Below are 13,033 nucleotides of genomic sequence, written 5' to 3'. Positions count from 1 at the left end.
AGAACAACAACATGTGCAAGCGTTAAGAAACTTTTTATAAAGTTTTAAGAAGCTCCACAAAGTGTAACGCTTCTATGCTTCCATGCCAATAAGCATTTAGGAACCTTTATTTTTATATAGTGCTCTCTAATCACTAAATCAATCATTGTCTGCTCAGTCAGCACAGTGTAAACATCAAAATAACCACTCGTTTTAATATCGAACGGGTTAAAGATCAATGTGCACACCAACTCATCAAGATGTAAGCAAGTCATTCAAAATGGTTTCTCCATTCTAGAGAAATGTATGGAATCAGAATTGCTCACAGTCGTGGTGATAGGAGCCAGACATCCAAAGCATTTAATGCATCTAAAAGCGGCTTCACAGAAAGATATTACACTTAATGGTTACCTATATATTGCCTGATGCCTGAGACATTGTTTTATGGTGGTTTTGTTTTTTGGTGGGGAGGTGCATTGTGCAGCAAAATAGTCCCCAGAGAAAACTTTCTTTTCTACCATTATCAACATTACATATAATAACACAGCAAGTTCACTGGTCATTTTAAATCGTGAACAAAATGTTTACTTCTGTAGACACCGCGAGCCGAGTCAGTAAGTTCCTCTACACAATTTCACATCAAACTGCTCTGATTTTCTTTACCTCGTGGAATGAACTATACAGAATGTAAAACAGTTCACCACCATTAGATGCCACCAGTCATTGTGCTAAATATACATAATTGCTTTTACCCAAATGGAGATCTGACATGTAGACCTTTATGTACACATGTTATAAAAGATCAGGCATGTATTTGAAAATATATGTACAAACATGCTGTGTACATATATATCAGGATCAAATATTTGATATATATGCATAATATGTGACTTATAGATAGGTGGGTGAATACACGTACAGTATGTATAAAATATGGTTCATAAATATATGTCTGATATGTGCTTGAATATATAACACAGAAATCTAGCATATATGAGTTTTGTATGCCTTATATATGAATATATGAATACATACATGTTTTATTGTATTCATATATGTGTGTATGTAGAGAGAGAGAAATGTACACAAATATGTGACATATTATTCACTTCTACTCGTGGAAACATGATTGATGGGCACGCTTGAATCAGTGCAAGTGAGCTGAACGCTCTGAAACAGTATCTTCATGTGTTTACAACCACGGCGTGTTATTTCATTTCGTGTTGATTTTACTTCGTGTTTATCACTGTTTGTCGTTCAGCTTCAAGTGTTATTGGTCAGCCAGATCCGTGCTGGAGGTCTGCCTGGAGAGCTGGCTCTACCTCCTGAGGAAAAAACACACCTCCCTCCTCAGAGCGAGCCGGGCTCTCACACTGCGCTCAGTCCGCGTCTGTCCGCTGCTGATGAAAGGAGCTGAGAGGAGGTGTTAAAGCCGGCCAGCGCTGAACACAACCCGGGACGGACACATCTGAGTAATGCGGTCTTTCTCGGTGCGTTCATTTACGGTGGCACCATCCGCGGAATAACGGCGCCGAACGCGTGGATACAGTGGATGTACCGGTAGAGCTGCTGAAGGAACGATGGTGTGGACGTTTTTTGTACGTTACGGCGGATGACGTCCGAAAATGGACACGGGTGAGAAACTTATTTCTACCGAGAAACCTGCCGTCCTGCTGATTCAACTTCAGCCGCTCTGTCAGAATCACTTATTTACTAGGCTTGTTCTCTGAGTGGGACCGTGAGGCGCTTCTCCAGCACTTTGTATCTTTCAAGTGGGTGATTTTCGAATCAATGAAAAAGTTTTAAAAAGGAGGTGTTTCAAGGGTTCTAGGTAAAGTCAATAGTTCTATTTAGAACCATGACTTCTACACAGAACCATTTCATACTCAAATGTTTTGTTTGTTTTTTTGCAAAGTGAAATGTGTTGTATATTATTCTATATATAGCCAAAAAGGGTTCTTCTGATGTTATAAGCTTCCCATTGTAACAATAATTGAACCCTTTTTGGTGCTGTATAGAACCATACACAGCACATTTGCCATCAATCTGAATTACAGTTTTAAGATGAGCAAGCAAATGTTTGAGTGTTCATGGTTCTATATAGAACTATTGTCTTTACTAATGTATTATCTATTTAATAGTGTATATGGTTCTTCTGTTGTTACAAGCTTGACTTTAGACCCATTTTTAAAAACATTCTATATAGAACCATGTACAACACATTCTCCATCAATCTGAAGAACTGAAGAAATCATTTCACCATGCAAAGAAGCACGAAATGGATCAATATAGAACTCATGGTTCTAAATAAACCATTGCCTTTGCTAAAAGAAAAAAAAACCTTGAAGAACCATCTTTTTAAGGGTCCTGTGTGGCTCATCAAGGAGTCTGTAGTAAAGATAGTGTTCATATTTAGAACAGTGGCGTGCATAAATGGTTCTTTGCATGGTAAAATTGTTATCCTCTATGATGGACAAGCTGCTGTATACGGTTCTTTGAATAATCCTTTCAAACGGTTGCACAAAAGGGTTCTACTGTTGTGACAAGACACAGTATTTTTCGTTTTTGGTTCTATATCAGACTCAGGACAGCAGTGAATGTCATTTAGTTGGTATTTCCCCAACATTCTCAAAAATAAATGTTGGTATGTTACTTTTAGCCTGTATACATGGATCCAAACTCTTAAAAGCATTCTTTTCAAAATGTCATGTGAGAATCTCATTTGTTTTTCAGAAGAACCTTTCAATGGATGGTTGTTTAGAGATACATTTTTGAAAATGAGATGCATGGGTGTGAAGAACCCAACATTATGGTTCTACATTGGTACATTTTTAAACATGGTTCTTCTATGGCATCACTTAAAGAACCCTTTGTGACACTTTTTAAGAGTGTAGAGTGTAGAAAAATAACAGATAGAGAACCTTCTATACCTGAAGGCTCTTTAAACTTTAGTTGCACTTGCACACACCAAAACCAAAAACAGTTCTTTATATAACTACTGAAAGGTTATTTAGGGAACCAAAAGTAGTTATTCTGCATCATCTCCCCAAAGACCCTTTTAGCACCTTGATTGTAGTTGAGCACTTTCTTCTATATATATTCTGAATAGTCCAGCAGTCCATCACTCTCGATTTCACCTCTGCTGTTATTCTAAGATAAAGAGTAATCCCCTGTCTTCGCTTTTCCTTGCACCTCCCCTCTACGCTCTTCCTCCCCCCCTCATCCCTTCCCCTCTCTTCTTTTCTTCTTTCCTCTCCCAGCCGCACAGCTGATGCGCCTACTACAGTATTATCTACTGGATGATGTGTCATGTCCTGTTGGCTTGGCACAGTCAAAAGGTCCAGCCTGCAATCTCCCCCATTCTGTTCTGTTTTAATTGAATTCTTTGAATAATTCATATCCTGTTTTTTTGCCAAAGGAACTCAGACGGCCCCCGTTGTTGTTTCTCTTTTTTATTGTTCTTTGACATACTGAAAAGACCTTTTCAGAAAAAAAATACAGTCAGTCTGAAGAGTGCGTCTCTATGATGTATGAATTATGGGAAGAGTGACAAGAAGGAAGTGCATTTGCATCGCGCAAACCTGTGCGCCTGCAAAAACGAAAGAGTTCATAGACAAGAGAGGGCACTTTGTTAATGTCCTTACCCTATGCACTTCCTGTCCACAGATCCTCCAGGAGAGTCTGCTAGAATAGTTAATTAGAGATGGTGGAAAACAATATCTTAGTAGGGAGATCATCAAGTGCACAGGGAGTTTAGTAGGACGTGCGTCAAGGCAGGTACTAAATAACAGGAAGGGACAAAGGGTGTATGAGTTTTGTTAAGAGAAAAGGGTGTGTTGCACCAAATGGGCCTCAAATTCACATTAACCTCATTTAAGGATTCTATTCAGTTTTCATCATTGGGGTCAAAGAGCTCTTTGCTTGTAAATTTAGTGTAGATGCTTTATTTTGTATATTAAGTCCTTCAATCAAATGGTGATTTTTTTGTCAGTTAATTAGTCCATTACTTTCATTGCTATGTTTTAAGACTATTTTCAGACTATGCTTCCTATTCTGAAAAATATTGGACAGTCATGTATGCCAAATTCAGCCTTACATTTCACTTGTAGGGGAAATGCATAACCTGATCCGTTCCTCTGTTAATCTGTTTTGCAGATTATCATAAGCAACGACCGAGTCCTCGACCCAAGATACAAAGCCGTCTGACCATTACAGTGCGCTCAACCCTCATGTCAAGACCTTGTCTGTCTTCCCGAGGTCCAAAACCTCCCGTCGCCCCCAAACCAAGACTATCTACAGAACAAGAGGATGAACACAACCAAAGCATTGTTAGCAATGGAGACATAGTGTCTTCTGATAGGCTGGAACTGGAGCAGGACAGCGAATCAGAGGCTACGCAGGATGAAGCTGACACGCCCATAGAGAACTCTGTGGAGGAGCTTGCCGAGGAGTCATTTAATGTTGCAGAGGAACAAGTGGAGGCAAACCCCAACACCAGTGATGGTATTTCTGATAAAGATGTGAAAGGAGACTTAGACATGAGGGTAGAAGAAACAGATGAGATAGCAGAGTCAGAGGAGGAGGAGAGAGAGAATATCACTGAAGCAAATAATGCAGGCTTGAATGACGTCCAAGGATTTATTGTAACTACCGTTTCAGATTCTGTAGACTACATCAAAGACACCAGTGATGTGGAGCCACCGCAGGGCACAGGTGATCTTGATGATACAGCAGATGACCCTGCTGAATATTCTGAGAAAGAGACTCTTACAGAAGATCAAACAGAAGATGAATCAGAGGTCAATAACAATACACCCAGTCCTTACGAAGAAATTGAGGAATCAACATTAAACCAGGGCACATATGCTGAGATAGATAATGCTGAAGATGTGACATCAGATCCTTTTGATGATATAGAAGAGCCTTATTTTAATGAAAGAGAGTCCTTTCTCATTGAGCCCCCACCAGAGTGTGACAATGAGCCATGCGAAGAGGTCACAAATCCAAGTGTAGAGTGTGCACTTAGTGAGGCAACTGAGGACACAACTAATACAGAGGCTGGATTTTCCTCACAACCTATGAATGGCAGCCAGCCCTCCCTGTGCGAGGAATACCCTTATGATGTTATCGGATCACTAGATGACACCGATTCATGGCAGCCGGAACGCGCCACAAAAGACCCTTCAGGGCGGTTCAGATTCTCAGAGGAAGTAGAGGATGCATATGAGCCTTATTCGGTCATAGAGGTGGTGCCTGCTGATCTCATGAGCACCTCAGACCCTGAGGCAGACTGCACAGATGAGGAATGCAGTGATAAGAAAGTAAAGGTTACTGAGACAGAGACGGCAATCACTTCCAGCCAAGAGCCTTTTTACATCTCATCAGATGATGTGGCAGAACTAGAGGAGCAACAGGCGCAGTTAGGGGAAAGCATTCCATCAACCTCTGAACCCTCAGAGCAGCAGGATACGAAAGTGGACGAGTATGCGGACATAGACGACTCTCTGTGCCAGGATAGAGATGATCAGCAGCTAGAATGTGTGTCATCTGAGGATTATGTGGAGATAGGGGATGAAGACGAGCCTGTGGACATGGAGCGAAAAACTAAAGGGAAAAGTGCAAAGGAGCGCTCAGCCAGGCGCAGCCAAGGCTATGTGAGCCAAAGAAATAGCTGCCAACCACGCCTTAGACTTTGCAACATCACGGTGCCAGCTGACCTAGACCTGGGCATGACACCTGAGCTAACGAACCGTGTGGTATTTGCCCATACCACAGAGGCATTTGAAGAGGATATAGAAGACCTTGACTGCCATATAGTGCCTTTCTTTGAGGACTCAGACTCAGACAGTGACGAGCACATTTATGAAGAGGCAGGCTTCGACTCAGAAGGGGAGAACTTTATCTCTCTGGACAGGAAAACCATTGTGACCCGCTCACGTTCGCTCTCTGGGAAAGTACCCGGATATGTCCCTGAGACTGTTCCCGAGGAGACAGGCAATGAATCCCAGTCTCACGACTACTACACCGTGACCTTGGACCAAAATGGAGATCTACTAAATCCTTCAGATAACTCGGAGGTCAATCGAATGATTCCTTCGATGAAGTCGAGACGTTTTCTTTTCTATCCGCGATCGTATTCTGTGGAGGGTCGAGATGTGGATAGCCTGTCTGCATATTTGGGAGGTGACTCACCTCAGGTGGAAAACAAAGTGAAAAGGAAAGATGACACTCTCTCACTGCCTTGTGTCATTACCTCTTCTGGAAGCTTTTCTCAAAGAAGCCACCAGTCTTCCAGTGGTGTGTCTACACCTACATCTCTAGTTGACATACCACCACCCTTTGAGCTGGCTTACATCACTAAGAGACCTGTCACTAAAAGCTCCCCATCTCTCCTTATTCAACATGATTCCAGTGACAAGCCAAAAAAGAAGAAGACATCTTTCAAGCGTTTTCTAGCCCTGAAGTTTAAAAGAAAAACTGATAGCAAAGCACATGGAGATGGCAGTGTCCGTTCCTCCAGATCATCATCGGAATCCAGCCATCATGGGCCAGTTCGGGTTATAGAGCTCGACCGGAGAAGTACCAACAGCTCTCCTCAGCTTCAGTCTAGGATTGTAAAATCACAGCGTACCTCAGACTTTCCCGCTACCTTTGTGGTTTACAAAGACAGGCAAAAGAGGAACGGTCTCCCTAAGGCTTATGGCAATAGAGGCATCTCCAGAGTTGAGTCTTTTGAAGACCGCTCTCGCCCTCCCTTTATGCCTCTCCCACTCACCAAGCCTCGATCCATCTCCTTTCCAAGTGCCGATACATCAGACTATGAAAATATCCCAGCTATGAGTTCAGACTATGAGAATATTCAGATTCCTCCAGGAAGACCCACTCGGTCAGTCACCATCACAGAATTCTTCGATGACCACAATCGGACAACAGCTGCTAATGAGAATGACGGTTACGTGGACATGAACAGCTTTGCAGGAATAGAGAACAAGACCAACACACAAGACCAGGAGGCTGAGAGGTATGATGCTTTTTTATTTCATCTGGTAAATTTGCATTACCACATTAATATGATGAAATACTGGCAGTAATGCAAAGGTAAGGCTTCCCCAGGGCAAAATGAAAAAAGTATATCCCTGTTAATGGTTTCCTGTGGGTAATATCATAAGCCATATTTTTATCTTAAAGGCTAACAGATTTGTCAATAATTTAGGTCTGTAAGAAAGGAACAATCAATTGAATTACATTGTACCCTTTATAATGGCATAAAACAGCGCTGTGCATCCCTGTATTGATGAGATGTGTATATAAGTGTCAGTGGCTGTTTACCATACTGTAAGTCAGAGGAGAGTTCTCATGTTGGGAATGTTGAAAGCTCTTCCTCTGAACACAATGGCTGTACCATCACAGAAATTTGGAGGAAGTCTTGGCCAAAACAATGTTAACAGGAAATGGGATCAATGTTTGGCCAGTCTGATAGCTCTGCCTTCACCTTTATGTCTGAAAGTACTCTGAGGAAAAGCTGCTAGCAAAATACAAAGACATTTGCCTCTTGTAGACTAGCCTCTTAGACAGAGATTTAGATTATGCTAATGCTTTTAGCACAAGCCCATTTCTGTACAGAACAAAATCTACACCCATTATTTAGGTAAGAAATCTGTTATCAACCAGTAGTAAATCATATTGCTGGCTATTGCACACGCTTGCGCTAGTCTGTAGAACTGCTTAGTATTACCATATGGGCCAAGAACATAAATCAATTTGACTTGTTTTAAGCTTAATGTACATCATTATGTTTGCTCAAACCCCACAGTGCTTCAGTAAAAATGTCCATTACTGTATAATATTTGTATATAAGGATGAAAAAAATCTGATTAAATCAGTTCTGAAAAAACTAAATTGGCTAAATGAATTCTTAACCACACTGCAGTGTTTTTGTCTAATCAGACTAAAGCTTGTTCTCATAAACAGATGCACAGGAAGATGTACAAATATATTACCTATAATGTGCACTGAGGGATTGCCAGTTTTGATTAATAACCCTATCTGCACTCAAGACAGCGAAAAGACAGATTCAAACAGGCAACCAGCACCTGGCTACCCAGGCTCCCCATCTGTAGCCTCTGTGTGGTATGTTAGAAGAGCAGCCTGTGGGGTAGAAACTCGTCAGGTTCAAAAAGATGGACTGTGCTCACAGCAAAGGTTATCTCATTTTCTCATTTGGTGGATTTGGTGCTATGTCTGGCATGGTAACCTCTGTGTGTGTGCGCTCACAAGATGATGCCAAGTAGTAGCCGTATTACAAATTGTTTGGCAAGGGTGGAAACTGGATTAGGAGCTAGAGTGATTTTTCACCTTTATCACACTCTTCTCCTTGAAAGATGAAGTGGGAGGCAATGAAAAAGCTTTGAAGTAGAGAAAGCTTAGTAGTGAGTGTTTTCTATGTTTTCGGGAATATCACTTAGTTCATCTTGTTATGCATTCCTCAGTGGAGGTGTAGTGATGTGACAGTGGATGGTCGTTCAGTCATTCATGTTTGCAGTGACTAAGAATCTGTGATTTTGTGTCTAAATATCTTGTTGTGTGACTATATTACACCTCTTATGGTGTTCCACTGAAACATGTTATCATTTCAATATAGTATAGGGTGTTGTGGCCTAAAACTAGAGCTGATATTTATCACATTATGCGGTATTCTATAGTGTATCAGTGTGTACTTTGTGAGCTAAAAGCTAATAAGTTAAGCGATGCTTTTTTAATCCCACAACTGGGGAAATTCTCTGTGAAGTGAAACATCACATACACACTAGTGAATGCACGCACACTAGGGGGCAGTGAACACACTTGGGTGTGGGGTTAGGTGTCTTGCTCAAGGACACCTCAGACATGGACTGTTGGCAGTGGGAATTGAACCAGCAACCTTCCAGTCACAGGGCCAGTTCCCTAGCCTACGACTGCCCCTGTATGTATTTGCATAAATACATGCAAGCTAGCATTAGCCTAACTTTTGCCTCAACTACCAAACAAAATCATGAAGAAATCTGCAGTTATATCTTTATTTAGCTTGGAGTGGTTGCCAAAGGCAAGCTTTGTACCCCAGAAAATAAGCCAAACAGAGGTAAGATATCAATACAGCCAGGTAACTGCACTGCCAACATTAGCTTTTAGGTTGTTGTCTAACTATTATTGTTAGCTGCTTTTCACCAACCAATGATGAAAAAAAAAACATTTTAAAACAGAGCACCCCCCCCCAAAAGTCTTCTATAAAATGGTTGTGGTTTTAAAAGTTTCCAACTTTAAAATATATCATTAAAATAGAATCTTTCCTAGTTTTTAACCTGAAAAATCTCTTTCTAGAGACTATTGCAGTAGTGCTGTGTATAACAGACGAAGCACACCAGACATAGCAATGAGCATATTTTTTATGTTGGCTGGAGTGTCCCTTTAATATGTTGTAAAAGAAGAAGTCACTTTATAAACTTTATTTTACAATTCCACAAATTTCCATTCATATGCCTATTCAAGCACATTTCCAATGTAAGCCCTTAGTGTTTTGATTCAAACTCCCCAGAGTCTGCATTACTCATTTGGTCCTGGGGAGAAAGAAGATTCACACAGGTGTGGAGAGGGCCAATCTGATGACCCTTCTCTGACCAAATTACCCTCGCTTGTTCTTTCTCCTCCTCATCGCAGTGGCCCTGGAGTCATCATTATACACCTCGGCTCAATGAGCTTCGAGGGCGCTACAGACGCTGACCATTTCAAGTGAGCTCTGGGCACCATTTTAATTGATTTTTGCCAGAGGAGCATCAGAGAAATTTGCAGTGGTCATTTATATTGCTATTTCTGTCTGGTCTGTTTAGGGCTGTGTCAGAAAAGGTAGCATCACAGGTTTGGGATAACACTTAGCATATGATAAGTACAATTTGCAGAGGAATGTTCAATCTCTGCATGCTCATTACTCCCATACTTAACACATACACTTGCACACGGGCACAGTAACATCCTCTGCGGCACCAAATCAGAAAATAACTAAAACGTTTTAAATTGACCTTTAGAGGAACTGGTGGAAAAATCAAAACAATTGCTAAACAATTAAATAAAGATAAGGTTATAATGGTTTAATTTCCAATCCAGTTGTTAGTATGCAGTTACTAACAGTTACTTTAAAAATGGTTCATCAAGGTTTCTTTAGTAAATAAAATGGTTCCATATAGAGCCATGAACATTTAAAGAACCCTTTGCATTATTTAAGGGTTCTTTACATCAAGGAGGCGGTTCTTCAGATTGATGGACAGTGTGTTGTAGATGGTTCTATATAGTGCCAAAAAGGTTTCTTCTGTTGTAGCAACCCTGAAATATAAAGAACCATCTACAGCACATTCTCCGTCAATCTGAATGTTCTATACAGAACCATTTTCTTTACTAAAGATCTCTTGAAGAACTATCATGTTTGTGTTTACCCTGATTGTTGTTGTTTACAGGCTCTTCATAATTGGTGCAAATCTAATTTATGATAGCAGTTAGCAGTGGTTGGTATACTGCATGAAATTCTTTCTCAGGTATGAGCTTTGCTACAACTGTTAAACTGGTATGCCACCAATAAGCACAGATACAGAAACACACCAACAGAGCAAACCACCCAAATGTTAGCCCTTTTAGCTGAACAGCTGAGCCAGGGACATTTCCCTCATGTTTTAGGTGAAAACGGAGAGCAGCAGTCTCTTGATCACCTCCTGCTGTCTAGCCTGTTGCATCCGAAGTAGTCAAGTTTGTTTTTGAGGCAACAGACATAAAGGAATGGCCATTATTTGTGGTTAGCCTTAGCCTAACATGGACTGCAGTGGACTTCTGTTTGCTCTTGTACCATCTGAAAGAAGCTGCCTGATTCAGTGAGCTGCAGTGTTTTCAAGGAGTGTATGGAATGCACGTACAAGTTCCACAAATTTGGCAAAGTTGAAGTCGGCTTCTTATTCAAATTTCCAGGTCTACCTTAAAACGTGCATCAATTGCGATTAGATGCCAGAACAGCTGCCTGAATCCTGAATTAACTGCCATGCCATTTAAGGTAGACTGGATAATTGGACAAAGACATAATTCAATATTTTATATATATATATATATATATATATATATATATATATATATATATATATATATATATATATATATATATATATATATGTGTGTGTGTGTGTGTGTGTGTGTGTGTGTGTGTGTGTGTGTGTGTGTGTGTGTGTGTGTGCGTGCGTGCGTGCGTGTGTGTGTGTAAATAAAACCATTGTCAATATTGCTTTCTAACACTAATCCCCCATGGGATGCAAGAAATATTGATATGTTGAATTTTGTCTTTGTCCAATTATATATATATATATATATCAAGACCACCAAAAATTGTAACCATACCACAGTATACATTTTTTAATATACCTACTTATAGAAAGTTCTAAAACTCTGGAATCATACTCACAATGCTCGGATAAAAGTGCGTCATGACATATTTAATCACAATAGCAATAACATATTATGTTGACCATATCTGCTGTTTGCTCCTTTTTGGTGATTCTAGCCATTGTTGACTCCTTTTGTGCAGTTAGAATAGTGTAAATACTTATCAGTATCTTAATGGAAACCTCCACACCTCACTGTTTATGTGCCATGCGTTTGATCATCCTCAATTGCTCTGCAGACAGTGATCCCTCAGAGACTGGGGGTCTTTTCTTCTGGTGACATTATTGATTTCTATCTTGTGTGTCCACAATTTCTAAGCTCTGAAAGGGCAGTACTGTTAGCTGCTCTTTGTCTTTGGAAGATCTCCGGACAGTGGAGGTGCCTGACCTGTTTTTGTTGGCGGTGTGTTTTTTTTTTTTTTTTTAGCACTCGGTGAGAGGTTGATATTGCCACTGCTGCTGGCGGAGGCTCAGTGACAGCAGAGTGATTGACAGTTTTCACACCCTGGCTAATCAGAAGGGAATTGGGGCAGTATTGGTGGCCCTAAGGGTTGGCTAAAAATTGCTCCAGTGATTAAGAGGCTATGAAACATCATGTGCTACATTCTTAGAAATGAAGGTGCCAGAGTTCTTTGGAGTGAAGGACCAGTTTTGGTTCCCTAAAGAACCTTACAATTGCTGGCTAGCCTGCTGATGACAGGCATTCTTTGCACGTTAACTAGGAATTTAAAAATAAACTTATCTAAGGCAAACGTAACTGGCAACTGGGTGTTTTTGACAGACTAGATCACATCAGGAAAGAGGTTGTTCAGTATTTTAATTGCAGTAGTGATTGTTTTGACAAGCGTTTGATGTTTTGCTGTCAAAAATGTTTTTAATGGGGGTGTTAGACTCATTTTTTTATTTTAAAAAATTCTTCTTAATACCAGTTCATTGATGGTTTAAAACAAAGACAGATTTTGTTCCATTTTTATGTCTGTTTTTTACAGTAATTATATCATGTATATTTCAGAAAAATAAGTATAGGATACAGTAAAACTTGTATATGTGTGTATTCCTGGTGTTTAATCAAAGCATTAAAGATTATTAATGCTGCAATCTAAACATTGATTTTAATGTCTGTAATGAAAATGCTGAAGCTGGATATAAAGGCCCAGATTAATTGAAACAGTCAGTCAAAAGTGCTGTTGTTGGCGACATGCAGAATTTGAGTGTTTTTGTTCTTTGTTCTTTTTATGTTTAACAAAACCTTTGTAAACCCTTGATGTAAGGCAAAGATAAAAACAAGACAAAACAAAAAGGCAATGTCTAGTTACACCAAGTGTAAATAGCATTAACCACACAGTCTGGCTATTTGCTTTAGCTTTGGCAAAATGCTTTTTTTCTGCACTTTTCATGAGCACAACTGGCAACATTGGAAGAAGCTGTGTTCAAGAGACAACTGGAGAATAAGCTTATTTAGAATTAACCAGAACAAAAGGGTCAACTTTCCGCTCACCGCTCAATCAGTATTAAATGGGTAAATATCTAAAATATCAACAATAACAGCTGCTAAGCTGAAACAGTATCTTGGATATTAGGATGCTACTCACCACTGGCCTTGT

At 40.1% G+C, this 13,033-nt stretch overlaps 1 protein-coding gene across 3 annotated transcripts in view; it reads left to right on the top strand.

Annotated features, from left to right (window-relative positions):
• The first annotated feature begins 1,338 nt into the window (after positions 1 to 1,338).
• fgd5a (FYVE, RhoGEF and PH domain containing 5a) overlaps positions 1,339 to 13,033 on the top strand; it is a 71,790-nt gene continuing 60,095 nt past the window's right edge. For all 3 annotated transcript variants that reach the window (XM_017711894.2, XM_017711903.2, XM_017711884.2), the window contains exons 1-2: positions 1,339 to 1,614; positions 4,135 to 7,000. In XM_017711894.2, the coding sequence (XP_017567383.1) occupies positions 1,605 to 1,614; positions 4,135 to 7,000 (2,876 nt within the window). In that variant the 5' untranslated portion in view covers positions 1,339 to 1,604. The remainder of the gene's footprint in view (positions 1,615 to 4,134; positions 7,001 to 13,033) is intronic.

Source organism: Pygocentrus nattereri, chromosome 21, assembly GCF_015220715.1.
Source record: "Pygocentrus nattereri isolate fPygNat1 chromosome 21, fPygNat1.pri, whole genome shotgun sequence".
Taxonomy (NCBI): Eukaryota; Metazoa; Chordata; class Actinopteri; order Characiformes; family Serrasalmidae; genus Pygocentrus; species Pygocentrus nattereri.
Note: the sequence above shows the minus strand (reverse complement) of the source record. Positions and strands in the feature narration are given on the sequence as shown.